Source organism: Tigriopus californicus, chromosome 2 (genome assembly GCF_007210705.1).
Source record: "Tigriopus californicus strain San Diego chromosome 2, Tcal_SD_v2.1, whole genome shotgun sequence".
Taxonomy (NCBI): Eukaryota; Metazoa; Arthropoda; class Copepoda; order Harpacticoida; family Harpacticidae; genus Tigriopus; species Tigriopus californicus.
The window spans coordinates 299,598-319,193 of NC_081441.1; the positions used below are offsets into that span (position 1 = coordinate 299,598).

The 19,596-nt window shown below is 43.4% G+C and overlaps 1 protein-coding gene across 7 annotated transcripts in view; it reads left to right on the forward strand.

The window, feature by feature from the left end:
• The window catches only part of LOC131876885 (cAMP-specific 3',5'-cyclic phosphodiesterase 4C-like), an 86,164-nt gene that overhangs the window by 63,779 nt on the left and 2,789 nt on the right, over positions 1 to 19,596 (forward strand). For 6 of the 7 annotated variants that reach the window (XM_059222411.1, XM_059222408.1, XM_059222412.1 and 3 more), the window contains 11 exons: positions 2,263 to 2,574; positions 3,086 to 3,187; positions 3,268 to 3,338; positions 3,430 to 3,542; positions 12,783 to 12,873; positions 14,092 to 14,381; positions 15,886 to 15,984; positions 16,367 to 16,531; positions 16,923 to 17,022; positions 17,217 to 17,371; positions 18,364 to 18,486. In XM_059222411.1, the coding sequence (XP_059078394.1) occupies positions 2,263 to 2,574; positions 3,086 to 3,187; positions 3,268 to 3,338; positions 3,430 to 3,542; positions 12,783 to 12,873; positions 14,092 to 14,381; positions 15,886 to 15,984; positions 16,367 to 16,531; positions 16,923 to 17,022; positions 17,217 to 17,371; positions 18,364 to 18,486 (1,621 nt within the window). The remainder of the gene's footprint in view (positions 1 to 2,262; positions 2,575 to 3,085; positions 3,188 to 3,267; positions 3,339 to 3,429; positions 3,543 to 12,782; positions 12,874 to 14,091; positions 14,382 to 15,885; positions 15,985 to 16,366; positions 16,532 to 16,922; positions 17,023 to 17,216; positions 17,372 to 18,363; positions 18,487 to 19,596) is intronic. The other variant, XM_059222407.1, reaches the window with a different exon arrangement.

Genomic DNA, 19,596 nt, shown 5'->3' on the forward strand with positions numbered 1-19,596 from the left:
GTAGCGGTAAGGAAGTCCGCACAAAAAAAAAATATCTTTAATTGATAGTGCTAGAAACAAATATCTTGATTTCATATCACAACAAAAGTCTCAGATGTTTAGGGCCATAATTCATGAATTGGTTCTATTTTTATATCATAGTATTAGAACACTAAAAACAACAGTACTTTGAAGTTTAAACCATGTTTAAGACGTCAACAATTGCAAGATCAAAGTTCTGAAAGCACTAACAGAGAGAATCTTCTTCCAAAGAGTTATATGGTACTTCAAAGCTGTAAATCCTGTACTAGAGGTAGAGGCTTTTTAATGCAATAATTGCTTAACAAATACAATTACGTAAATTCAGCATTCGATTGTGAGGAAGGAGTACGCACGAAATTCTAAAAATATGGTCTGTGAATGAGCTGCCCGACAAATCGGTTAGCTCTTGGTTACAGCGACTCTGAGCCACTTTTCGAATGAACTGATTGAGCATTCCTACTTGCATCATAATTGCATTGAAAAGCCAACAGTCTTTGCTCGACAAGCTTCGCCACCTTCACAACGGGCATCAGCTTTGCGTAACTCTGAGTGCTCTTGGTGGCTTTCATTACGAGTCCACAAATAGCTGTTTCTTACAACCATCGCCAGTACAACCTGTATAAGCTATGCCGCAAGGCCGTCTGAGATTTGGTCAGACATGCTGAACCACAGTTTTAGTCTCATAAAAGGTGAAATAAGAATTGGAAACACGTATTGGGCCTACTTGCATAAAGAGTGCTCGTACTCATTCAGGGTTTCTGCCCTATCAATTTTTTGGTCAGAAATACCGTAACGCATACCAATTCTAGTTTTTCTACCTTGAGTGATTCTATCTAGGGTAAAAAAGCATAGCTCATTCTGACACTTTTTTGATTGCAATTTGTCCCTTACTTGGTAATATATCCTTGTATTGGTTAAAATATCCTACAGTAGGTTGCATAGAAGATATTGTAAAAGATATTAATTGGTGAATTGAAGTCTTACTTGTTTGACTATCATTTCAATGTTTCTTCGAAAAATGATAAATTTCAGTACCTTTCAACGAAACTTTTTTGCCTTTTTTACATAATTTTTCGGAGTTTCCTTCGATACACAGGATGGAATCCCGGGAAAAAATCAAGACTGTTTAATGTTTTTGTAAAACGTCTAATTCGTATACAATTTCTTTTGGAGTCTCCACTTTTCAATGAACTGAAGTTCCCTTTAACATACAGCTTGGAACCATGCGCACGCCCCAATAACAGTGTCAAAACTTCTTTAATCTTTTTCACCATCTAAGCCATCCATGTGTTCCATAAACTTGCCCCGTGGATTTGTATGCGCTTCCATGATCAACAAATACAATATTGCTCGGAAGCCAAGAACACAGTGACACTCAATTACAACTACGCACCCTCTGTTCTATATTTAATTAGTTGAGTGAAAGGAGACTGTTACTACAATTGATTTTGAAAAGGTATTCCTGGATTTTTGGCATGACCATTTGAAACCTTGATACGTGTCAGAAATTCAATAATTGATTGCACTTGCGAGGCGTTTAGTTCCCAGATTTCCACCGAAATTAACAATCTACCGGCCTGAAGGATAGATTTAAGACAGCATTTTCTTTTTTGCATGAAATATGAGATAGCTTGCGAATAAAGTAGCAAAGGTCAATCAATGTAAACTCCTACCAACGAGAACGGATTATTTAACACAGCGGCCTTTACTCCGATTGCATTTGAGGCACCATATTTAACTGCAAACTCGAGATGTTCATTGTTTATTGAACTAGCCACGCCAGCACCGTTCAAAGATGAGATGTGCCTCGAAATTGGAAATGGTTTTAAGAAGTAGCATCTCAAGTTTCCGTTCGGAAGAAGTTTCAAAAGACTCGAAACAGAAGCAAGGGATGCACTTTTGTCCCCAGAACATCTGAGCTCCCGAAGTTGGAAAACGCAGAAATGGAATTAGACAAAGTTACCCTTCGAGAGAGAGAGAAGCAGACTGGTTCATAAGCAAACATCTCACAGAACGCTAGTTCAAGCATTTGTAATTCAAATTCAAACCGGTTTCCAAACTTTTTACCTTGAGGGTACATTCGCAGTGACGCACCTTGTCCATTTCGTCTCATATTTTTCAATGTCCTGTACATTGGAATGCCGAGTGCCTCGCGTCACCTTTCTAACCCTTTAGATACAAATTTGAGCATGTGATATTCGTGTGTAGGGGGCACCTTCGTTTAACTAACCAATCTTACAGTGATGATGTCAGCACCAGCACTCACCACCTCCACTTGGCTGCACCTTCAGCTGGCGCACCTTCAAGCGCCTCTGTGGCTGCAGCGGTTGCCGCCACTGCAGCCGCAACGGGTGGCAGCACTCTCAGTTCCCAGGAGCAGTACCATTTGGTGATAGGATCATCGGGAACTCCGGGACCGAATTGGCCAGAACTAGCACCTCCAAGCACCACCACCATCACTTCACTGATGCCCCAACGGTCCTACAGTCCCAATTTGAAATGGTACCGCCGGAGTACTAGCTCGGAGGACCGAAAATTGCAGTTGATCGTTGGGTACGCCTGATGGGAGACGATCAGTCACGTTGTTACACACGCTATTGTTATAATACAGCATGCTTACTCCATTTTCGTTCCTTACTTTGCCACGAGATATTCAACACAATTATTCAGTCATGGAGGTCCTGCTCTAGGCAGTCCCTCTCCCCCCTTCTTAGATTGTTGCTCTTTGTACGTGGCGTTCTTCAGGGCGCTATCCTCTCACCTCTTGGATTGGTAATGGCACCTTTCAACTTCAGTCTCCAATGTGGCCGTTCTTGGCATGATATCTTCTTGTGTGTGCAGATGGATAAAGAGATTCCTTGGTTAGGAAAGGCCCCTAGTCCATCTTGCTGAGCCCCTGCTTTAACTCCAGGTCTTGAATGCTCGTTTCATATGTTCCCAATTTGGTTCTGTTCCTCCATTTGATTGACTTTGCACAACCTACTTCTTTTCTTATTTAACCTAAATCAACCCAGATTGTGGTTGGTGCAAGGTATATATTATGCATATTTCGTTCTGTTTGCAGACATGGAGAGGATTTGATTGTGACACCGTTTGCCCAAATTCTGGCTAGCCTCCGAACTGTGCGTAATAACTACGTGCAAATTAACAATGTCTCGCTCCAAAAGTAAGGATTGGATTAGCTCTATTTTTGTCTCCGTTTGGCAACTTGGCTGACTTGTTGAATAACTCATATTGATTTTCTAGGTCTCGGACGGGTTCTTCCAATGGACCAATTCTCCCGTCTGCGTCTTCAACGCCAGTCAAAATGGACGCTGGTAAGGGTCACTCGGGATACTGTCAAAGATATTACCAACGTGACTGATGGTCGGGTCTTTATATATTTCCCATGCTTCTCATAATTTGTAGATGAATCTCACGTTCGAATGGCCATTGAGACCCTGGAGGAATTGGATTGGTGTTTGGATCAATTGGAAACGATTCAAACTCACCGCTCGGTCTCGGATATGGCTTCTAGCAAGGTAAGACAGCAGTCATTTTTCTCCAATCGATCGGTTCTCATTCAGGCGTGCCAAATTATTACCCCCCACACATGAACCTTAAACTAGCCCCAATCATGAGCGGAATATGACTTACTGAAAAGTCACATCATCATCATGTTGGAAGAAGTCTGGGCCTTCTGCTCCTTGTTATGAAGCAAAAAGAAAAAGCGAGTTGCAAGCTCGTCAGAAAGGGCCTGAGAAGAAAGGCCCTTGTTCTTTGCCCATAGCGTGCCTTCAGTGCGAGTGTACACCACTAAGATAAGAGTGGTCTTAGCTTCCTTTTCTGTCGGCACCACTGGTTTCTTTAGGAAAGATGTGTGGTCCTCTCATCTCTTTGAAAGTGCGTTATATGTAGTAGCATTAACCTTCGAGGCTGGAGCGAGCAAACTCTCTGACTCCCTTTTCGGTCTCGCTCTCAGAAGATGTTGTCGCATGATTTTTTTATGGTCACATTGTGGCTGGAAGAGTTCATGATGTCGTCGTCCATGAGACGAGCCACTCGAACACTTTTTTCTTTGGAACCATCTGGGGTTTGGATGAAGTCATGAATTGGTTTTGGTTGGGAAAACTTTTTCTCTTAGAAATGAATCTTCTGGTTGGTCAATAATCCACTCAAGAATGTGATGAAAAAAAGCAGATGAGTCTGTGAATCAGTTATCTATTGATTCAAACGACCGTTTGTTGAGTTGATTGCAAAACTGATCTAATTTATACCCGCAATAGGGCGGTTGTGACAATATTTAAGTTCACAATATCAAGCAATTTTATGATTGGCATAATCTTGAGTTCCATTACAAGTTCAAAATCTTCTTGAACTTTTAATTGTAAACTGAAAAAAACTGGACCTATATGCCTCTTATGGAGGGGTACACCTGAATTTTAAGAAAATAATGATCCAACACAACAGCATTTCAAGCTTTAAGATTGAGAGTTTGGAACCGAGATTGATTAATTTGAAGCACTCGGTCGTGTCAATTTTGAATTAATGAGCAGGCCCTTATTACAAAATGTCGGCTGAGCTAGAAGACTCTTTTCTTTATTAAGAATGATAGGCGGCAAGCTTTCTAGGTATAACCAAGCTAGATATTCAAAGGTCTCGTCCCTGTGGAGCTGAACTTCAACCAATTTAAACCCTCCCAAAAACTCTCGTTACCGCTCATTCATGCTGCCTCAACTTGGAAATCAGGGCACAAAGTTGGACCCGCAAATTGTCGGGTTTTCCAACGAAATTGGAACTGTCGTCTCCCATCACATTGGAAAGAAAGTCTCGCTCATTTCCGATTGGTGCTCTAGATCGGGTGGGGTATGATCAGAAGACAAAAAAGAACGCCCTGACGTCAGATTGGAATTAAGTTCGGATCCACGATCGGCTTCAAAGGAACCCGAAATCTGGAGGATCTGGAGGAACGGAGTAAACAGTCTTCATCGATATACCCTACCCGTATAGAAGAGAAAAGGGGCGAGATGGCTTGTTATTTCCTCATCGACCATGACCAGATCCTGATTGTATTCCACAGAAGTGGACACGGAGACTGCCATAGATTTCCAAGCAAGCAAGTGAGCAAGCGTGACACATTGCGGTCAAAGTCGGGGAACCAATCTCGTCAAGAGTTCGTGTGTTCCTAGAATGTCGATTCCTCGAGACTTGGAAAGCTAACTCAATGTTCGGGGGGCTTGAAATCTCGACCAACAGGCTCTCGATTTATCGTACTACATGCAGAACCTGCAGTATGTACAGTACAGATCGCCCTTGGTACTACTAGACTCGAGCCAGAGAAAGATTCAGAATGGTGGCTTTTTTGGAATGTTTTTTGCTCGTGTGTCTGTCTGAGTTGAAAGACTCTGGGGGAGTACAAAGGCCTTGAATGATATTGAAATAGCCTCGTTAAAGGCTGTGTGCATAATGCTTGGGTACCATTTTTTGCTTCCCCCCCATTCCCCTCTGTTAGCCCGAGTGCGGAAACCATTTGATGTGAGCCCCCCCTCCTCGTCCAACTTGGCTGGCACCATTGTTGAGGCCATCGATTTGCTGGGATACAATCAAGGCCAAGGCTGCCCCAACTGCCACCACTTCTGAGGCCTTAAGGATCTCTCTTTCTTTGCTCGATCTGCTCGAATTGCCGCACTGCCGCTTGCTTCTGTGGCACTCAGCATCGGTTCATTCCTTTTAAGGCATCTCTTCTCAACTTCCCAATCTTTATCGACCTTACTCCTTGCTTTATTTTTCTTCCTCTCTTCATGTCAAGATGGATCTGGCGAGAGTTGATCGACGATATCAAATCTGTGCTTCAGGCTCACCAGCAGGATAACGAGATTGTCGCTCCGCATTCCAAGCGTATTTGTAGTTGTCCATGCTCATATCGAATCGAGTCACATTCGAGGAACAAGAACAAGAAACGCAACAAGGGCCAGAGGGTCGATCATCTTGAATGTGGGGCCTACTGTGCCACTAGGCCAAGGGCTTTACACCCACTGAGGCCTGGCGAGCAGCATATTGCTTCATGTCCTTCGACCTCGAACTTGGGATCTTGGGAACTCTGTGCTCCGTCTCTTTCTTCTTCCTCTCGCTCTCTCAGGCAAATGTAAAGAAAGGGCGAGAAAATATGCGAGTGAGGTACTCTCTTAAGTTCTTTCGTTCCTTCGTTCGTTGGCCAGAAGGGGAAAAAAGAGAGACAGAGAAGGAAAAGAAGGAGGGGAAGGAAGGAAGGAAGGAAGGAAGACGCGAGTTTGAGGTACGGCAAGATCGAGCCACGAGCCCGAAGAAGGGGCCTTCTGGTCGCGTTCCATTGCGGTCCAGTAACATGACGTGTGAGGCATTGGCCGAGCTCATGGAACCCCAGTCAGTGACTATCCAACCGGAGGCTGTAATGGCGATTGTGAAGGTGGTGAACCTCTGGCTTGACCGTGAAGTGCGCCCGTCCTCTCAAGAATCGAAGGTGTGACAACTCGGTTGTTTGTGACAAGTGAAGTTTGTGGAACCCAACCACACAGGAGGGAATTATGCCAATGGATGGAAGTAGTCGGAAATCCCTTCTCTCCATCCCTAAAGCGCTAATTCCCAAACGAACTCCCTCACCTCGGCGATTTGGCCGAAAGGCAAAGGTCAACAACATCCAGGATGAGTGTGGGAACCACCAAGACACGGGGACGTGTTCCAATTGTTCCAACGGTTCCACCACTAATGGACGACGATCCAAGGACGCCGAGAATAAGCAAGAGATCTCGACTCAAGACAACCATCATCTGCCAAGATCCATATCTGGAGGAAAGACGGGCATAACTTTGAATTCACTCTGGGGGCAGTGAAAAAGGATCAGAAATGATGATCTGGAACACGGCTCGCTCTTAAAACTAGTGGAGCTAGCGAGAGATGGAAACAACAATTACCAACAAGGCATGATTTGCTATTACTCGCACAAGCAAAGTTTGATCTGGAACAGGTGTGGCATGATATCCTCCCCTCTCTTCTACAGAAATTGGTCGGAGTGACGTCAATGGATGGAGAGGGAAAGGCAGTATTAATTTGTTGCTAATCCAAATTCCCTAGTGGCTTAAGCCGGTACTAGTAATTTGAAAAAGAGCGAAATTTGGTTCTCTGGTACTCTAAATACGAAGGTTAGAGACTCTCCGCTCTGTTCCGTCCTTCTTCTTTTTTTGCCTTTGTTCCAAAGAAATTTGATCTCACATACCAAATGGGTAAAGTTCCCAAGATAGGATCCGGAATGCCTTGCTTTCAAGTCAATAATGAGTTTCAGCTCTTGCCCAAGCAATTTTGTTCAAGCAAATGAAGCCACACGCCGAAACTCGCCGAATCAATCTGGGGGATAAAAGGATGAGAAAGGAGTGTTCGTCTTGGTGTTGATAAAGTGTAGCCTTGATACAAATCAAATAACAAGATTTACCTTGACAGAAAAAGTGGGACTCGGCCCCGCTTGTCCACTAATGGAATTCTGTGCGTTGTGGAGGCACGGTTCGTGCCAAGAATGCAGGAGTAGCAGCAGCAGCAGTAACAGAGGCAGTGCGAGAAACGTCTTTTACCAATATTGCAAGGTCGCCGCAAGCAACACTTGTTGTTTTCGTTCCTCCTTTCATGCATTAGCACATCTCAAATGTGATCGAAAAAGGCCCTAAGACGCAGAGGAATGGAGGTGGTGTGGGCTTTTCAAAGCCAGTGGCAACCTTCGGTAGTCTTTTTTATCAAGGTCATGAGCCTTGGGATTGTTCAGTTCTCTCCATTTTCTTTCCGTCTCTTTCGTTCATTCTTCACTCTCGCGAATAGTCTTGCTCTCGTCAAAGCTGTTCTGGTAGATTAACTATCCTCTTTGAGGAGCGAACCTTTGGAGACCCACGAGTTGACAGCCTATGTATAAATGAAGTGAGTGACGTCAGCAGCAAATTTTCTGCCACAAAGTTTGTTGGTCCAAAATTATGACAAATTGTCACCTTTCTCCAAGCACCATACTATACAAGGGGTTCTTTCTCTCCGAATGCTCTGCTTACCTGCTTACCGTGCCGTACTTCTCACTTCTTTCATATTATGTGCGAAATGCTAGTATTTGATCGCAAAGAGCCGAAGTGTGGTGGGTGCCTTTCAAAAGGGTTCATTATATCATGCGGTCCATTATTTGCCAACTTGAAAGAGGATAAGGGGGGGGGGGAGTGGGGAGAGAAAAAGGAAGCAAAATGTGCATCAATGCATCCCCATGGAGGAGACAATTTGGAACAGCTGCCACTTTCCAGTAGTGTGTCCGTGGACCCGGCCTTGATCCCCAGAGTGAACCCATCTTGACGAATTACGCGTCGAATTTGCCATAGTCAAACGAGACTCCCAGGACACGAGTGTCACCTGTTGTCACTTTAGCTGTCATCCAGCCGAGGGAACATCGACGAAGTTTCATTCAACGGATTCGTCCAACACCACCGAGGGGACCACTAAAGTCAGTGGAGGCTCCAAACGTGGGGCAGGCAAACGACTTTGGTGGTCACTGTTTCGCCGAGTGAAGAAGGACACCCCACCGTCCAAACGGAAACCAACCAATGACACGCATACGGTTCCTAAATGTATCATCGAACGTGTAGCCACGCTCGAATTGGACGACGAGGACGACTTCTTGGTGGACGAGGACGAGATTTGCACCAACCAAGACGGGGAACTCAAGACCTCGAAGGAAAGATGAAGACCCAACATCACCACCATCCATTGGAATCATCTGCTGCTGCTCATTAGACCAAAGACCTAAAGTGAGGTCTTGTAAATTTGTATTTGTCCAAGAACTGGCCTTTGCCCGTCCACCAAAGAAATTGCAATCGGAGGAGGAGGAGGAGGAGGAGGAGCCTTTTCGGGAGCCTTGATCTTCCTCTTCCTTCTTCTTCTGCCTGCCCATGGTCCCTCTTGATCACTTCGTCTGGTCTCTTGAGCGCAGCTTTGATTTCAGCGAGCTAGCCCGAAAATTGGGAGTCGACAAACCTTGATTGGAACTTGATTGAACATGAGGGAGAGGTGGGATGAAGGCTGTTAGGAAACGTCTTGGGTTGGGTTGCTTGGAGCTCTCTCTACAGTAGAATCTGATGCTCTGGCAGCAGTCGTCACTCTCACCCACCTACGGCGACGAATCGAAGAACCAACATTGAGCGGCCACACTTGAGATACACACTTGTGATCACAGTCAAGTCAAGGCTGAAAAGGAACGTGACCTTGAGCATTTTTCTTTTATTACTTTCGTCGAAATCATTGGGGTCGTCTTTTCGTACTGTCATAAGACTTGAGTGACAGAAGAAGCACTTGAAGTGGGGGGGGGGGGCTTTTCCCCCTAAATTTTTCCGTAGGAAAAGCGCAAGAAGAGTGTTTCGGGATCGCTCTCCACGGTTCCCACATTCACAGAAACGTAAATGAGCACCGAGAAATCTCGTGTCGCAGGAAATCCTAGGCGTAAGATACTCTTTAGAGGTCCAGAAGTCTTGACAAAGCGGCCTTTTCACTCGACATGACCGTTGATTTGAATAAGGGGAAAAGTAGAGCTCCAAGCACTTGCAGCACTCGGGCTATTTTCCAGAAAGGAACGAAGCAGCGCTTGAGCTGGGAAGGAAAGAAAGAAACACCCAACCAATAACGTTTTTAATGACCAAGTGCAAGAGGCCTTCATTTCAAAGAAGACCTAAAGGTCACTGAAATATATATGTCCCTCAATTAAAATGACGCCTTAAAGGGCGATAGAACCAACGGGCAAAAGAAAACTCCTTCCTCTTTCCTTACCCTGGAGCTCGTCAATTGCGGATAAGGCCGTCAAACCTAAAGAGCTCGCTGAAATCAAAGTTCCCCCTAAAATCTCCAGTCCGAATCATCCATCCTGGCTAAACATGATATCGCTCGTAACGACTCGTACTGCAATCTGGTGCCCGCGTCCGCCCTCAAGCGCAAGGTCAGCTCGGCTCTAAATCTGGCTGCGGGCGGGCTGACCAGCGGACATAGCTCGGGCAGCTCCTCGAAACGGAATTCTTGCAATTGCCGGAAGTGCAGCATTTTCAGCCTCGACGATTGCGAGCCCAAAGAAGTGTCCAGCGTCATCAAGTACCTAAGATTCAGGAAGGTAATTCATACCATAACTCTATGTATGTATAGTCCGTATCTATGAGAAGCGGTGGCATCATCAATCTCCAACGACAGTTCACTGAATATAGCCATAGAGGCGCGTTGTAACGTTGTATTGGATCATATGGGTCTCTTGGCGAACTTGTCTGGCCAAAGTGACTCATCAATGTTTCAGGAAGTCGTGTGCCAGTTCCAGTCATTGGATCCGGCCACCCGCTCGGTGTGTTCCATTTATAGACAGGATTGACTTAAATTTGCTCCAGGGAGGAGGGTAATGGTAACTTTGACGTCAGCAGGAATAGATGAAATCCATCCAAATCCGGTCCAAAACGGCCTTCATGCAATAATGCATTTGGCGTTTCGCAGTGCTCCTTCCTATTTCCTGAACGACATTGTGTTTGCTTTCAAAGTCAGCCAAGTACTATCGGAAAGTTCTCCAAGACCACAAAGTGAGTCGAAATGAACGTCATACGAACTGGCACGTGGGTTTAACGAGCATTAAAATCATGCCTCGGACACTTTAAAAGTTGTGGGAAATGGCGGGTGAGCGAACAGATAAATGCGTAGCAGAACGAAACTCGTCAAGTGGCTCGGAATCACTCTGAATTCAAAAATCATTGCCCTTCGCTTTTTCGTTCAATTTTGACACTCACCTCTGTCTGAATAATGAATCATTTTCCTCCACCGAGAGTATTTTTGCCTTACATTATTGAGGTAGAGTACTGAGGAAGAAAAGCAAAGCCCCTTCTCCTCCTCGTGGGTGACAAAATCTTCCTTGGAGGTCCTTGGCACGAAAATGTATCCAGTAGTTAACGTGGACTTGGCAATGCGGTCTTCCGAAACCGACGTCAGAAAAGTGTACCAAGAATGAAAACTTTTCTTGACTAGTATCAACAGGGCCCTTGGGCAGACAAAAGGTGTGTGTATAGACGAGTATTACCTCCAGGAAACCTATGTGGAAGAGTCATTGGAAACTTTCCCTTTACACGTCCGCATTGAAGAGTGCCTCGCTCCAGATAACCTTGAACGATGGATGATGCCGTTCATGTTCCACGTCCAAGATGGAAACAATATTCATTACGTTCTGGCAACTCGGTTCAATTTCAAGGTCATTGAGAAAGAAAATATGTATCTGAGGTTCTGCCAAAAGCGCATTTGGTATGAAGGTCCTTTTGAAAGGCTCTTGGCCTCAGAACAGAGAAAAGTTGCTCTAATGCTTCCTCAAGCGGATCCCCAAGAATAATGAACTCCTCTAGCTTTCTTAAGGGCCTCCCGAACTACTTGTCTTCCCAAGAAAGATTCCAGCAATATTGGTAGGCTCTTTCCATTCTGATTGCTCAGGCGAATCTATGTGAATGCTAATTGGCAATTCTCGAGCCTCACCCGTCATCACTTTTTTTCATCAATAAGCATTCTCGTAAGGACGACAGTGAATTGTCAATCACTTTCATTCTTAACGAAGAAGGAGGTAAATCTGTCACAACAAATCAGACATATGAAATGGAAAGTTGAAAAAACGAGCAAAACATAGTCTAAATCACACCCACCGAAAGTTTTGGAGGCTTACGCATGCCTTAAACCACATACACGTACAGAAAGGTTATCTTCACTGCTTTTCTGTGTCTTTCCCAAGCATATCATGCCAACTCCTTCAAGAGTCTGTTAAAGCAGTGCATGTTCAGTGTATTCAGCGAAGAGCAATTTCAAATGAAGTAAATATGAGATCACATTAGCAGAAGACTTTTCAAGGCCACTTTTCAATTGCTCAACCTTGAAACGAAGGTCTTTCTAACGGCTTGTTTTCTTCTACATACCGCTCTGATCTTCGACATAAGGGAGGGTTCAACTACTCAACTTCTAGCAAGGGAAAAAATGGCCAATTCACCTATTATTTCAAGGCCCTCAATGTGGTCCATTGATCATAGAGAAATTTAGTGACGAGTTGAATAAGCTTATTTGAAGGAGGAGGATAAAGAGAGAGTAATTATATGATCTAATGTTTATTCTATCTGTTTTGGAGATTTTACAAATGAAATGAAAGTAGAAAAACTCTTGTCGATACCAGAATCTGGATGTATTTGCTTTATTGATGATAAACAAATAATTTGTCGTACCCCTCACTGTCATTTTATTACAATATTTACTTTATGAGGGCGATGTCGTGGTTTGGATCAAGACTCGGGCATTCTTCAACGTTTAGGTTATTAGGGATGGTAATTTAGCAACTTCTTTTTTGCTGCATGGTATTTCTCATCAATTTCAATGCCTGCAACAAGTTCACTTTTCTTATCGATTTGATTAAAATAACGCAACAAGGCGTGTCCATGTATTTTTGAGCATTCTCTGTCAAACCTTAATTCCCGACATCACAGGACTTGCAATTGTATCTCACAAGTCGTGTTTTGCCTCTTATTGACACAGATGCAAACTGCCTTGGTTTTAGTCGGTGACTTCTTAAATCTGACCCATGCGTCTAAATCTAACGGCTAGCAGTCCCAAAAAGGAGATCCTGACATTATAGTTTCCACATTTTCCCACTACGCCTGATTGAAGCCGTCGCACTCTGACATGATAATATAGGGCTCCTCAAGGTCTAACTATCTAGTATTGTATCGTTCTTTTCTTTTCAGTTCAAGCGTATGCTCAACAAAGAGCTCAGTCATTTTTCGGAATCAAAATCTGGCAATCAAATCTCGGAATATATTTGCAATACTTTTCTGGGTAAGTGATATCCTTCTTTTTTCTTCGCTTGCTCTTCTTCTACTTTCGATGAAGAAAAAAAAACATGATTTCCGAGGATGAGGAAAAATGCAGTTTTCAAATGGAGAAACTCAGTGACGTCCAAATGACGACGGAGAGTCGTAGGACTTATTAAACATTGAAAACAAGGCTCATTTTTGCATTAGGTAAAGGCATAGAAGCATTTTTGTCAGATAATGTGAATTGTTATTCATATTATTCAATGCTTTATATATTGTTTTGTTTCCATTAGTACGATTAATACGAAGAAGATGGCCATAAGTAGGAATGAATAATTACTGATCAGGAAAAAGATGTGAACCCTGGTTTTCTTTATTGTATACTCAGTGTATCAATGACTGTGTAGGAATCATGCCCTCTCCAAATGGGCATTTTGCACTTGCAAATTTGGACAAACAACTAAGTTCGAGCAAATGCAAATGCAAAGGGATTTGGTTAAACGCAAACTTAATGAGGGTCATCCTTCGCTTTCAGGTGTCTTGTAGCATTGGAAATTTACGTACAGCAATTCATAATGAATGATGATGGTTCACAAATCCTGCGTTGACATGTCCTGATTTGTTCCTGTTCTTGTTCAAAACGGATATGGATACGTCTTGTCTGTTGTCTGTTGGCACTTTTAGGGCATTGTTTAAGTATAAACCCGAGAATTCAGACTTGGGTCTGGGAAAACATTCTTGGGACAACAAGACAAAGAAAATGCTTCAAATGAGAGCAGCAAGAACGACAAGAAGCTCAAACTGTTCTCATTATTCATTGATAGATGTACGTGGCAAAGGCCAGGGAATCGGCGGCCTTCGTTGCTCGACTGATGACATTTATTCAGTTGGCAAAGGCTAGTTGTGCGATTGAATACTACTTGAGGTGTTAGAGAAGCAATTTTAATGAGAGATTCATTAGATTAAGCTCAGGTTATTGTCTTTCAGGACTCAGAACATGCGATTTAAAATATAGTTTTCGACAGTGAAATGCATTGATTCACCGAGAATAAAGTGAGCAGAGTAATCCAATTCTAACCGCAGAGTTGGTTTCAAGTTCTTCTACAGACAGATTGATTATTTTGTGGCTCTGCCGAAGTGCAAGTCGACGAACCCACATATTCAGAACAAAAAACTCATTGAATGTGGACGGTTTGTAAATTCTTACGTTTGTTTTGTTTGGCTGTGACCCCCTTTTCAGATAAACAACAAGAATGTGACATCTTGATTCAGCCCCCCGTGATCCCGCCACCCCAATTCCAATCCTCCACGCCGGGGGGTGTCCCTTCTTCCCACGGCAAGCCCAGAGCCACGCCCAGTGTCACGCCCAGTGTCACGCCCGCCTCGGGCACCAGCGATGGCTCGTGCACGTCACCCATTCTCATGAACAAGATCCCGGGTGTGACGGACAGCCTCAAAGCTCCCAAAGCGTTGCCGGACGATTCAGCCAAATATGGTGTCAAATGCCCAGAATCTCCTGAACTGGATGAGGTGAGCACTGAGGAGAAGAGATGAGGCAGCCAAGCAAGGGCACATTGTCTAGGCGAGAGATCGACTTGGATGCAGTATGCCGCAATGAGGGGATTTGGGGGTGGTAGAATAAAGTCGTAGAGCGTGTGATTGTGTGGTCTTTTTTTCTCATCACGTACTCACGGTGTCGGTCGTGTGGGTTATTATTAGACACGCCAGCCCAATTGACCCTCGTCCTTGTTCTCGTCGAGGATCGTTGGATCGTCGTTGGATGCGCTGGGGAGTGCGTTTGCATGCAAGAGCTTCATGATCGATTAGTGAGTCTCCTAACGATTCCCTCCCTCTCCAAGTAAAAAAGTCTGGTTCCTGGTTCATTCGCTCGAGTGGACCACACAGATTATCATCTCCCTACCAAACTCTCACTCACTCACTACGTTGCATATACTAGTACTACACGGTGGTTCAAAAGCCCTATCAAATTTGCAGGGAAATACCCGAACACATCTTGGCATTTTTCTTGCTCAGACAGTCAAAAGGAACTACTTTATTTTTTTCTGCATTACGGAATTCTTGCCCGCATAAAAAAAAAATTGGATGCCTAAAAACAATATAAAAATTAAATAAAGTTAAATTTCCAAGAAGCTAAGTAATTCAAATCGGGAATACATTTAGTTAGCACACACTTGGACAATGTAATCGGATCAGTTTAACCGCTAATGGTTAAATGGGATTCAATGGCCCAATTTTCATCGTTTTTGAACCCCAAAATGCCTTGATTATGTCTCAACTTAAATTCCCAAAACTATAATATAAATTTTTACTATCACATAAGTAAAAGATTATTTTTTTTCTTGCATGATGTCAAGATAGCTCAAAATGTTGCATAACCATGCTCAAAACCCTCCAAAAATACAAGTTTTATAGTTAATAGCACACTTGAGCTCAACAATTCATTGCAAATTTAACAAAAATCAATGACGCTCAAAGAAGCAGTTTTTCAATTAGTTACAAGAAAGTCTTATGGAAAAGACCAAATCTGTAACATTTTCTGTTGATTGTATTGCATTCAGAATTCAAGTAAAAATGTAACTAAGTCCATTTGTGATAAAAAAAAAACAATTTTCAAAAATTACGTTTTTAGTGTGCTTTAAATGACATGATGTAACATTTTGAGCTATTTTGAGAGTATGCAAGCAAATGAAAAATTATCTTTTCTTTTTGTGAAAGTGAAAATGTAGGGCATTTCAACCACTGTGATTAGTACATACTTCATGTACCATGTGTATGTGCGTATACGGTATGAGCCAGAAACCCGAAATAACACCCCGTCGTCGGGTGCGGATGCTTGTCCGCTTCATGGGGAAGTCCACTCCAGATTGATGATTCTGATCGAGAAATCCTCACTCAGGCTTCTCGTCGAACTGACCTCCGTCTCGCGTATACTACGTACATATAATAACTGTACTACATCGTTGAAGGTCATCGGTCTCGACTAATGCTGCGTGTACCCACTTTGTTCCTCCAGATTATGATGACCGTTCCATCTTGGGGGCCAGATTTGTTCCGTTTGAAGGAGTTGACCGATAATCGACCCCTAACAGCAGTCACCTACACGATTTTCAGGGTAAGAAACACGCGGCCATCTCGATCAGAACGAACGAACGAACGAACGAACGACTCAGACTTGGCCTTTGAAAGAAAATCGTACTCCCCTATGGGCCATTCGAAATGTCGAATATCGATTTCGTGCTTGTCCTGGTCAAGAACGAGAAACTTGGACATACTTTCAGGGCATGTGACCACACTCACACTCACTCATGCTGTGCATAACTTCAAGTCCAATGATGAAACGCCCCTGAGATGTCCCCGTATTTCCAAATCATACACTTTAAACCCCCCCAGTCGACTCCAAATTTCCAGCTTCTATTTCTGTTCTCGTTACCGTGTTATTGTTATTGTTGTTGTTATTGCCGGTATGGATTTGAGAACATGTGTGTCGATTTCAGGATCGGGATCTGCTCCGAATATTCCAAATATCTCCCCAAACGCTTGTCTCATTTGTCATGACCCTCGAGGATCACTATCAAAAAACGGTTCCTTATCACAACAATGTCCATGCCGCTGACGTCACTCAGTCCATAAATGTTTTGCTCAACTCACCAAATCTGGAGGTAAGCACCCATTTCACGCCAAGTTTGCCACGTGTTCGTTTCTACTTATTACGTATGTGTGGATCCAGTACATCAGAGCAAATTTGTATGGCAACGGATGGAAAAGAAAATGAAAGACTCCTCTCCTTCTGACCCTGGGCTTGGCCTGAGCGAAAAAGCTCCTCAGGGTCATAGTTTGAATGCTGGTTACAGCTGTCAGTAGCGAGGGCCTTTGAGGGCATCCGATGGAATGGACCATCAAGCCAGTTCATTTTTCATTGCCCCACCATACTTCCTCTCGCTCCGAACTAAAGTTTTTCTACACTTTTGAGTGGAGAAGGAACACATCCAAAGGGTCTACGTAGAAAATGGTGTCCATTTCATTTTCTCCTGCTTCTTCCGTGTGTTTCAGGCCGTGTTCACCCCCCTGGAACTGATGGCAGCAATATTTTCAGCGGCCATCCATGATGTAGACCATCCAGGTCTAACCAACCAATATCTTATCAATACCAGTGAGTACCAGCCCCTCTGAATAGAATATCTGTACTGAATATACACGTGTGCTGCAGTATAGTACGTATGTAGATATGAGATATATGTTTGGAGAACCTCTCCGGGCTCGTTCGATCTATCTCTTCCCCGAAATTTGTACACAGACTTCTCATGCTCCCCGGTTACCGATCATCGATCTCTGGACTATTTTTAGGTTCGGAATTGGCTCTCATGTATAATGACGAGTCAGTCCTGGAAAACCATCATCTGGCTGTGGCATTCAAGCTAGTTCAGAATCCAGATTTTGACATATTTGTCAATCTCACCAAGAAACAGCGACAGACGGTTCGGAAAATGGTCATTGATATGGTAAGCCTTCGCCGCACACTCCAAACCAGATCATATTAATGCATTCAGCTTCATTCTCTGTCATGGCCTGCTTCTAGTCATTTTTGTTCAGCACCTTTTTTTCTTCTTTGTCGTGAGAATTGCGTTTCAACGATGGAGGGTAGCATTCACAGAAAACTTTAGTAGAAATAAGGTGCTGCAGAGTTCAGTTGCCAGTTTAATTACAAGCTGACATGAACAACCAACATGGGCCACTTTGGCAACAAGGGACCAAAGTTGAAAGGTCACAAATGCAGCTCCCTCCAATCCCGTTCCCTCCAAAACTATGTTTCTCCCTCCACAAAGATTGCAAGTTCAATTGTACTTCTCTGTCAACAACGAACAGACATGCCTTAGGGGTAGTACCACCTTGTTAAGTTTCTGACTCATCGGTAATGGATTAAATTACTCAATTTCTCGCTCACTGAAAACTTCATAGTTGATAATTTATCATTCGCGATGTCATCTCCTAAGTTTCTCAAATCTCTCATAGGGTTCGAGGCAGCTGAATTCGTTTGGATTAGTTCTTTACTTTACTAACCACAGAGTGGACGTTAAAAAGTGTTACAAACGTAAAGGTTTATTGAATATTCAAAAATGGCTCTGCGTGTATCAAATTTCGGATTTTGGCTTTCCAATGACTAACATGTCAGTCAAAAAGATGCTTCAAAGCCCGAGTTTAATTGTTATATTATCATTATTATTATGTTATGTTATATTTTAATATTAAGAGGAGAAGCATAAAAACAATAATAGCCTGACTTTCAAAACGTTCTCCCCCAAATGGCCTTGCTGGTCCAAACAGATTGTGCTCCCAGATTGCTTGAGCTCATTTTGTCTTCTCATTTATGTCGATAGCTCGTTTGATGATCAAATGATCAAATTTCGGGTGCTTTGATTTACAAATGTCCTGCCTTGAAGCATCAGCATGATGAAGAGCGACGACTAGGTCACGTTTTGCGTTTTCGTTTCAGGTGTTGGCCACGGATATGTCCAAGCACATGAGTCTTTTAGCCGATCTGAAGACTATGGTGGAGACCAAAAAAGTGGCCGGATCAGGTGTCCTCCTACTGGATAACTATGTCGACCGAATCCAGGTAAGACGACTGACTCTCTTGTGCTGGCTTTGTACTCTGTTCTGTGGGGTTTCACATGAAATTGACAACTCAAACCTTAACGTTTGGTTTGGATTGTGGGTCGAGAAAAGAAATGGGAGAAAAAGATGAGTAGAACTGTGGCAGAATAGACAAGGACAAGTCGTACGTACGTACAGCTACGTACGTACAATTTAGTACACAAACCCTATATGTACACAGTGTTTAGTGGGTGCCACCTTTGAGTCTCCTTGTAGCTCATGTCACTTTCTGAGTTGAGCTTGAACCAAGAAGAGATGCCAAGGTTTATCTTGAAGTGCTCTTTTCTTCTTCGAATTTCCATCCCGCATTCATCAAAATGCAATTCCATTTTCGAGCGATCGCTCTCTCAGCCGACGGCTGCTGGTATAGGGTTCCCAAACGATGGCAAATGCATTTCCACGTTCCGATCCAACATTGTTCTGGCAATTTAGTTATGAAGCCTGATATTTGAAAGAACGGCTCAGTTGGCATCAAACGGCGAACACAAGGAGGGAAAGGCTCCCCTCGAATATGTCCTTGAAGTTTTGAAAGATGAGCTCATCCGGTAAAAAGGGAACTTGGAAATCCCACCATCATGACTCAAGAAATAATGCCAAAAGTTACAATTATAAATGATTGTGAGTTGAGCCAATGCCTTGGCAAACTCTAGGTGGATACTTGGAAGCTTTTAACCACCGTCGTTATTCAATTTCTTGGAATTAAGATACATATCTATCTTCCTTCCCACGTGTATTTTCCGTCGTTCGAACCAAAGATTGGATCCCAGAGCAAGACCATTCACATCTCTACTCAAGACCGGCTGCCCAAGGATTAGGTGGGATATTCGATGCTCCTGGGATCCTTTCTTCCAATTGGGAGGATTAGTCCTTCAGGTTCATTCCCTTGTTTTGGTTAACTAGACTGCAACCTCCTTTGATAGGTAATAACACGTTGAAAAACAGTGAACTTCCCCGCCCCTAAACGTATTCTCTAATGACAGACTCACTTGGACACCAGTTTATCGAAGGCTAAGTATATTCCAGTGCACTCGTTTCCTTAAAACAAACCTCGGAGACCCTCCCTTACATATGG